At 38.1% G+C, this 9,947-nt stretch overlaps 1 protein-coding gene across 1 annotated transcript; it reads left to right on the top strand.

Annotated features, from left to right (window-relative positions):
• Window positions 1–459: 459 nt before the first annotated feature.
• On the top strand, window positions 460–7,868 carry LOC105248061 (muscle segmentation homeobox). Its single transcript, XM_011252618.3, has 3 exons — window positions 460–1,676; window positions 5,327–5,508; window positions 7,131–7,868. The coding sequence occupies exons 1-3, from the start codon at window positions 800–802 to the stop codon at window positions 7,347–7,349; spliced, it is 1,278 nt and encodes a 425-aa protein (XP_011250920.2). The 5' UTR covers window positions 460–799; the 3' UTR covers window positions 7,350–7,868.
• The last annotated feature ends 2,079 nt before the right edge of the window (window positions 7,869–9,947 follow it).

Here is a 9,947-nt window from a genome sequence, read left to right as displayed (position 1 = left end):
TAATTTTTTTTTTTAATCTTAATCACCCCGCCTAATTGCTCAATTGCACTCATTACCGTCTCCGACGTAGTAAAGCAAGTGGCGATTAAATCTCTTCTTCCCCGTCGCGCTCCCCTCACCCTCTTTCCGCGTTCTCCCCCGCTCCGTGACGACGCGTCGCATTTGCACGAGAGAAACTTATCCCTCTCGGCACAAAAATCGCTGTATAGATAATTCCTCCTGTTCCTGGGTCCCCAGCTACGGGGCGGAGCATCGCGAGGAATGCCCCTGTTGCTAGTTTCCAGCCCCGTTGGCAGTTCCCAGCCCCGTTTTGAACCTCTCCTTCTCGTTCTATCACCCGGATTTCCCACTCTAGCGAGAGATCTCTCTTGTTCCGATGTGCGTTCAGCCCCACCACGAACACTCGGTCGGAGGCAAAAGGAAAAATCAGGGCGGTGCTGGCAGAGCGGTCAGACTCAGTCCACACGGAGAGCTCGGCTTGACTGGAGGCTATCGGAGCTGACGGTCCACGAACATTGATCCATGATAGCTGTCAAACGTCGGATCCTTGTGAACGATGTGTCTCGCGCGCGTCGTTTTCCGGAGCTGATCATTGAACAACAAATAATTTACGAGTTCGTGAAAGATTATGCGCGAATCAGTGAAGAGTGCTTTAAAAAGCAGTGAAGCACGCCGAGCTGTTTAGTCTATCGTGGAATGAGCGGATAAACTCTTATTCAGACTCCAAATATCGGGACATTGTTGTTGCGAATTTGAGTAGTGCTAATCGGCGCAGAACGTGCCCGATCGACGTTCGAGAATGACAGTAATAAGGATGACCTCGCCGGTGACGCCTGGATCGACCAGTCCGGATTCATCAAATGAGGCTCAGGCGCTGCAAGCGACCTCAAAACCGGCTCATCGATTGAGTTTTTCTGTCGCGGCCCTGCTGGCGGAGGATACTAGGAAGACGTCGGAATCTCCGTCGAAGCAGGATGCTCTCTTAATGTCATCACCGGTTGTCTCGTATTTGTCGACTCGACAGGAACCTCGTGTCACCATCAGCTCTTCGGTACCGAAGCATCTTTGCGACTTGAAAACATCAAGATATACCTCGTCATCGTCGCCCAGTAATCAGGAAATTAGATTGAGCCATTGCGTCTCTCCTCACAATGCTTCGGACTCGGGGACACCTCCAAGATATCCCGAAGTGATCGATTTCGCTTGCAGTATCGAATCACCTAGTAGACGATCGACTTCTGGTAGCGTAGATTATCGAATGCGTCAGTCTACTGACATTAGAACCAGCCCGGAACCCGTGGTAGGCTGTTCCTCGTCTCCAAAAATCATCAGCAATCATCAGGATGCTGGTTCGCAATCACCTACGAGCAGTTCTCACGGTGAAATTCACTCGAGGTGTTCAGAGACGGACGACATCGAGGAGGACGATGAGAGTAGACTAGTGGACGTCGAGGATCTTCAGCATCATCCGTCCAGTCCAACTCCCGTTAGACCAACTCCAGCCTATCTTGGCGGTTTCTCCACTCTCAGTGGTATACCTGGGATTCCGCCTAATTTTCACCCTGCAGTCTGGGGCGGCGGACATCAGAATGCAGCTGCAGCTGCGGCGGCTGCAGCAGCCGCAGCTACCGCCACGTTCTTCCCTTCTCACTTTTCTCATCATGCTCCTTTAAACGGTGAGACCCAGTCTTTATTTTCATATATTTTTTAAGCATTATTTTCCTTTTAAACGTCAACTAAATTTTATTTTTTATTACCTTAAACGTTCAACTAGATTTTATTTTTTATTACTTTAATTTTAATATATGTTAGTGAAATATATATTAAGATAAAAAGATGACATTTATGAGAGAGAATTTCCTTTTATATTCTTATTGTTAGTAATAGTTCCTCGAAGTAGAATCATTAATTTTCTATCATTCTAGCGTTAATTTTACAAGGTGCGACGACAACTATGTTTGAAATAGTTTTTAATCTTTGGCAGAGCGCCAATTTCCCTTGTATTTCTCGGCAGATTCTTTTCATGGTTCATTGCGGCTAAAGCGATTACGTGGTTACAGGCGCGGTTTATGGACTCGCTGCTATAGAATCCAGACAGCTTTACTCTTTATCGATACGTAATATCGAACGTGATGATATTCTGAAAACATAACTAGCAAAAGAATATCCCGCGATAATAATCAAACAAATGTACTTTCTGTTTACTATTTTACAATTCGATTTAACAGCTTTTAATAACGAAATAATTATCTATTTTTAATTTTTAAATTATGGGGTTTATAAGTTAATTAACGCCAATCGATACACACATCCTATTTTTTACGGATTGTGAATAAACGATATTATACCTTCAGTGTTAATTAGCTAAGCAATTTACGAATTACAAAAGACGATCGTTAAAAAAGCAATTTGCATCATCATTTTATTTTGTCAGAGTCCACTAGAGGGGCAGGAGTGAATTTAACTACGTTTTGTTCGTGGATTCTCTAACAAACAATGGGTGATTATCGCAGAAAAATGTCCCGAGACAAATCGAGTAATCGACGAACGAAAATTGATTCTCCAATGGCTACTTTGGCCGCTATTAAACGATAGCCTACCGTCGCTCGACCGAACCGAACAATTCTCGTGTGTACTTGCTTCATCAGTGACTTGCGAAAGAGATAATTTATATAATTATTATGAATATTATTTATACATATGAATATGAAGAATTTATGAATAAAATATTTACTAATATTATTGCATAGTAAAACTTATTTGATTTTCTTTAAATATTTAATCATACATACTGCTGAATTTAATTAACTACTTTGTATTTTTAATTCATTTATTATATTTTGTAATTATTATATTTGTAATTAATTCATTCATTATAGTTATAATTTATTATATTCATATTTTATAATATTGTTTTAAATGTTTCCTTTTAATGTAAAACTTTTTAGACTTATAAATAATTTTTAATATAACGATTGCACGAATTTTATCTTATGAAAACTTTGATTACAGCAGTAGTCTGCATTATTATTGCATAAAAAAATTGAAAATAATTAAAACAAATAATATATAGCAGTTATAAAATAATAATTTTGACAAGGATAGCTCAGCTTCTCTATTGCTGACATAAAAAATTCCAGAAGAGATCTCGTATAGAATATACGCGCCATACGGGCAAAATGCCATAATTCTGAAATATGAACTCTCGTAGAGCGTACTTTCACAGATCGGCGCACCCCTTCAAAGTTTTATACCACCGCTTCTTTTACCGTGATTATCCTAAATAAGTGATTTCGCCGTAAGAGAATTTACTGATACACACAAGTAAAGTAAAGGTAGTTTTATATCTTCAAGTGTTCAAATGTAGAGAAAGAAAAATAAAATAAATATATATATATATATATATATATATATATATATATGAGTGTGTGCGTGCGTACGTGCGTGCGCGCGTGTGTGTGTGTGTGTATACATATACATATGCATATGTATATTGTATTAAAAATTATATTAGTATTATATATATAACATAGTGATAAAAACAAATTAATGATTTTAATCCATTTCTTTTTGCTCCATTTTTGAAAACATCTGAAATTAAAATTTCTTTTCTCGAGAAACGCGAGCTACCGAATATATCCAAATGCAGAGATCAGATACGATTTTATCGAGAATGTTTGTCCTTTCGATCGTTATGCAACGTAACAAAAGGCATTCGATCCGTCCTTTCCATTTTGCACTCCGTCCGATGATCGTTGCATTCGTGGAACACGATATCTCGGCGGAATCAGCTAATTATTTCGAATGCACATTCCCGATCGGTAGTCCCGGATTGAAATCAGGCCCTACGTTTTTGGTGGCCCCTGCGACGCGGAGAGATCACCGAATGCCGAGACTAATTGGAACCCTTAGTGAGCGGTGAGGAACGTATACAAAGGACAATTCCCGAAGGAGGATCGGGCATGGCGCATACTATCGTGTTGTAAGGCCAAGTTGATGTGTAGAAAATCCTGGAAGAGTGAGAGGGAGGAACGAGAAGAACAGGGCGAGGAGAGATGAGTGAAGAGCGGTTTCGACGAATTTGAAATTCAGAAACGGCAACTGCCAAGACGAGGACGACGTGGCCTTTTGTTTCGTCGGAATCTGACTCGTTGTTTGATACAGAAGCTGTACCTCCGCTCTACAAATCTGTCAATTGTCTCGAGACAAATCTCAAGGAATATAACCGATATATTCCGATACCGGACTTCTCTCTCTCTCTCTCTCTCTCTGTGTTTCTTTCTGCCTTACGGTGGCTCGACACGACCCTCGATTATCTGGTTGTAACAGAGGCAAAAAGATATTCGCTTAAGGATATTCTCTCTGTATTTATTTTTAACTATGTAGATATTTAAATATATACAATATGTATACAAATAATATTTTCTCGTCAACTATATTTTATAAAATATAAATTAACCATTATTTCGCATTTTACTGAAAAGCAATTAGATAGTATTATAAATCATTAAAGAGGGGCGCAATATTCTTTGCACTTTTTACATTTATTTCTTCACACATGCTACACAAGATTAATACAGAAACTTTTTACCTCATATTGAAACCTCAGAATTTTTTCACATTTTTATGCCTTAATCAAACTTAAGCATCTCAAGAAGACGCTTCTTCGCCTTGATTCACCTAATGTTAATGTTTCAAATTTGACAAACTAATATTAATAAAATCTACAGAAAGATTAGTATACTTATGTTGAACACGAAATTGCGCGATAATCACGGCTAACAAAATAACGCTTACTATCGACGAGAAGCGTATTCTCTCTCTCTATAGCGCGCAATTAACCGACGCGACACGATGGTGCGGCATAATGTCTTTTTCTAAACGAGCAAGTCAAGAGAATACCAAGCTCACCAACGACGCCTTCCCTCGCGCGAGCAGGCGTTACGATCGGCGCTCTTATGCGAGCGCGGTAGCCGCGGCCGAGCTGTGTAGAAACAATTCGCGGCCGGAATTTTGCGGTCGGCCGGCAAAAAAGTAATGAGACCAGTTTGCGGCGCCGTTCCGACGGAAAAATTATGAATTGCGCCCTAAAAAGATGCGTTTGCCCTCGCCGGGCTATTCGAGTCCGTTCGAGGCCGACAAAAACGGGACATTGCGGTCTCCCGGCCCTTTCCTCCGTTGGCCTACCTATCCCGCGAAACACCTTCTCGCGGGAGGACTATCTGTGTCCGTCAGTTTGTTCATACGAGCATAATGCTCGTCGCTGTTCCCGCTGCACAACATGCACTTCGACTGAAAGCGTGTTTCTTTTTTTTCCCGCTTCCAGAGAACGGCGAGCCGGCTAAGATTAAGTGCAACCTGAGGAAGCACAAGCCTAACCGAAAGCCCAGAACGCCCTTCACGACACAGCAGTTATTGGCCCTCGAGAAGAAGTTCAGAGAGAGGCAGTACTTGAGTGTCGCCGAGAGGGCAGAGTTCTCGTCGTCGTTGCATCTCACGGAGACACAGGTAAAAATCGATCTCGTATCAAAGAGTATAATTTGTAAATTAATAGTTGGGAATGTGGCTCAAATAAATCAATCAAAATTAAATCAAAACTGGCATAAGAGCCACAGCGCGATAGTTGGGTCTGCGCTCTTATGCTAATTTTTCTTTAATTTTAAGTATTTAATTTGTATAACGAATAATATCAAATTTGGCACGCATCAAATTATCCTTAATTATTAATTATTAATGTTTGCTGCGTATAATTTTTAAATTTGCATAGAGATATAAATATTAAAATGAAATACAGAATAATGATGATTTATTTATCACATCAAAGATCACTTATCAAGTGATTTTTCTAATCTTACATTCTTCGTGTACGATTACACAACTTTATACATATATCTCTTAGCATTAATTAGCGAGTAGGTTATTAACTCGTTCAACTTGTCGGTATTTATTTTACAACCATCTTAAATTTAAAAAGGTGGTTTGTCGAACCATAGCCGCAGGAATATTTAATCGAGGATTGTAAATTCCTCGCTTGTTACGCAATCAAATTAGTACATTTAGTATCCGGTCCTCACCGCAGGAATCATAATTTCTTCGAAGCAGCAGAGATGACCGATCTCGTGCGGTTAGGACCTCAAACTGGTAGCAACGCACTCCATATCTTTCGCCACTTTTATTTCGTCGGGGCTTGGGGCCATTCACGAGTCAAAACAATTCGCGCGTGTCTTTCAAGACTTAGTTATGGCCGCGCGGCGTCCTGCCAGATGCGCGGTAATTAGCGCACGTAAATGCGCGCTATCCGAGCTGTCTCGGTGCAAAGAGAGGATGGTAATTTTATTAATAGACTACAAATTGCCTGAAACACGCGCGTTTCGCGATAGCACGCGATGACCGAGCAATTATCTCCGGCTGAGATCCCGATTCTCTGGCAGCGATTTCCGAAACGCATTTCGCGTACCTTAACGCGTGCGTACGAACGGCAAACGCGAATCGACCCCGCTTCGTAACGATCCGACAACAACGGCATCGATTATTCGATTAAGATAGACGGCGATAAAATTACGGCGAGGGATAGAACGGGCCGTTTATAGTCGCAGATGTACGCGTCACCACGATATTATCGCGGATTATTTTTGTCAGTTCTTCTTTTCATGGCATCATCGAGATGTTGTTTGCCAAAATTATATATGTCCGAAAGTGACATTTAGATGAAATTTAATGTGCTCTCCTCCGATTTATCTTAGAGACTCCTCGGTGCCGCGAATACGCGAGCAAATATGAATTTCAACGACATAATTATATGATGCCATAAAACTGACACACTTTATTTTCATTTCGAATTAATGTAAATTTTTTGTGTCGGTATATTTATAGTCGATATTAACATCGGCATGTAATTAGTAAAGACCATGATATTCTACGATAAATGTTACAGACTCAAACTAATTTTAGCTTATAAACTTAACTGCTTGGAAACCCCGAATCGATGTAAATCATTTACATCCCGAATGATTACTAAATCTTGCCGGAACATTCGTGAACACGAATAACCATATCTCGCATTAGTCATCGCGTCGAAACTCATCACCCCAAATACACCGCTATAAATTTCAATTGATTTATTGTTGCAGGTGAAGATCTGGTTTCAGAACCGACGTGCTAAAGCGAAACGTTTGCAAGAAGCGGAAATCGAGAAACTGAGGATGTCAGCCGTAAGGCAGCATCATACGGCGCTCTACGGCTCACATCCAGGACTCTTAACTTCTGCGGGGCTTTACCCCGTAGGAATGCTGTCTCATCCCGGCTTAACACCTCATCACGCGATCACCCAGCATCCCGCGAGAGAATGAGAGTTGGAATGTATGAACAATGCCGGTCAGAAAAACAGGTGGATTAACTTGTCATCGAATAGCTTGTGGAATGATTTCGGATTATGCAAACAAAGCAGGTTTAAAACTCATGTGATGGTTAAACATTACAACATTACGATGGAAAACATTTTTTTTGTAATGATAATCGTCGTAAAACGACTTCGAAGAGAAAAATCTCACGTAATAGGCTTCACGTTTTCCAGTATTAATTCAAAAAAGGCATCCATTGAAAAATTTGTACTTGAATTCTGTGCCAATATTGATTGAGATTGTTTTGAACAAGTTAGAAACTGTTGTAAATAGAATTGTAAATACTACCGATCGCGTTAATCGCTTTGTATATAAATATCCTACTGGACTATTCGAGAAATGGGATTACATTTACATCGTACAGTGCAAATATTGAAACGAATGAAGCTCGATACTTCGGAAGAAGATTCTTTTTCCAATTTTGTATAAATGTAAAGTAAACATACGATGAATAGAAGAGTTTATTTAATAAATTGTATTATCATAACTAGCAGAGTTTATTCCTTCCATTACCTAAGATTCCTTATTTTTCGTTTAAAAAAGACATAAAATTTATATGAATTAGAAATATAAATAAACTTAATTTCACAAATTAATATATTATGTACCTATATATATACTATAATACATATTTCTCGTAGAAATTGAATTAAATTTTTTCACTATATATAATTCATAAGTGCTGGAATATTTTAATAACATTCGCTTAATGAAATGAATAAGTTTCTATATTAAAATATGTGATATTAAAATAAAATATTTTGTAAAATTTTTAAATATATAAGTCTTAATAATAGATTTTTATAATTTTCAATAATTTTAATTTTCGATATTAAATATAACTCCATATAATCTTTTATTAATAATTCATTAATATTTTATAAAATCTTTCATTTTTATCAAGTTTTTATGAAGCTTTCATCAACGGGAAAATCGGTAGTGAAACATCGTGCGTATAATTGTGCGACGGAACCTATCTATCTCGTTCAGCTGCAGACAATAATTTACCGAGCTACAATACTGAAGCCAGCTGAGAGGGAGAATGCATCCATGCCTATGTCTAAGTTTGAGCACCTACCGGGATCGTCCCGGCGTACGACGGCGATTACGCGAATGCGATTACGCAGTATCCGAGAATGGCGTCTCTGTGCGTATATGTCGTTGGGATAAATTAGCCGTGGCAATTAGTTTCGGAATCAACTTCGCCGGGTGGTTGGCGCCACCATCTTGATTGCGCTCGAGGAAGAACCTTTAAAGACAGTAGCCAGCACTGTTTGCCGAAAGGTCCGCGTCGTTCGCGCGGGCTAATTAGCGATGCCCACCGAGATATCGCCGACGTACGCTAATAATACCGAACATAAATATTCCGAATTTTTTCGTCTGGTGGCCCGTCTGTGCCCTCTCCTCTCTTTCCCTTGTAACCGCTTTTCATTCGCCCGAACAGTCGCCCGCGATATATCATTTTTGCATTAGTTAATTATACCTTTGTTTCCTGCCGGCAACTTTTTTGGAATATTCGTGGATAAAACGATTTACAAGATCAGATCTGTAAGACGTGTAAGATTAATAAATAAATAATAAGATTAATAAATAAAAATTCTAGAGAAAGATTTATGAGCCTAAAAGTATAAATATAAAAAGATACAAGACTAAAATATAGTAATATTGCTTTAAACAACAAACAACTATTATGGAAAATTTCAGCGAAGAAATTTGTGAGAAAAATAGAAGTTCTAGAATATTAAACGTTTACATCATTATAATTGCATGAGAGAGAATTGCAAATAATTGGTACATTATTTACATTGAAACTGCACTACGATTATCAACAGCTCATTTATTCAAAATTTTATCTTTCTCGAGCTTTATAAATATGTTTATACAAACACGCATATAGATTTATAAAAAAAACGTATAATCAATTTTATCTTATCTTCCTCTTATGCAACGAAAATTAAATCTTTATAAGAATATATCATCTGCTACTTATAACACAAGATTAAACTAGTATTCACCAATTAATTTTCTAATACTGGATTAAAATTAACGCACGATATGTGATAATAAAATCTTTCTAGAAGTAAAAATAGACTTTACTGGTGAAACTGCTTGTTAGAGATTTCCTCATAAAACTACAAGATAGACTAAACGACCTTTTTAATTAAAGTTGCTCTATCTAAGTTGTCACAAGTTACGCCTATTGGAATATTTTTCAGAAGTAGATGGTACGTGTCTGAATTTTAATTATGCAATTAGTCGACAATCATTACTACCTGTTTCAACTACTTCAGAAAAATCAGATAATATCAGATTGTATCAGCAAGCTACCGTATTATTGATTAGACGTTATTAAAAACTTTAGACGTAGGTCGTTTACATATTTAACTAATTTACTATTTCTTGAATCAAAGGAAAGCATAAAATTGGTGTTATATATTTAAAATTACGTTTTATATGATAGAATAATTATTGCACTTTGAATTAAAAATCATATTCGCTATTTTATAAAATATATGTATTTAGAAATACTTTCAACATTAATAATAT

This window comes from Camponotus floridanus, unplaced genomic scaffold, assembly GCF_003227725.1.
Source record: "Camponotus floridanus strain SB8 unplaced genomic scaffold, Cflo_v7.5 scaffold88, whole genome shotgun sequence".
Lineage (NCBI taxonomy): Eukaryota > Metazoa > Arthropoda > Insecta > Hymenoptera > Formicidae > Camponotus > Camponotus floridanus.
The sequence above is the reverse complement of the archived record's forward strand: the minus strand, read 5'-3'. Positions and strand labels throughout refer to the sequence as shown.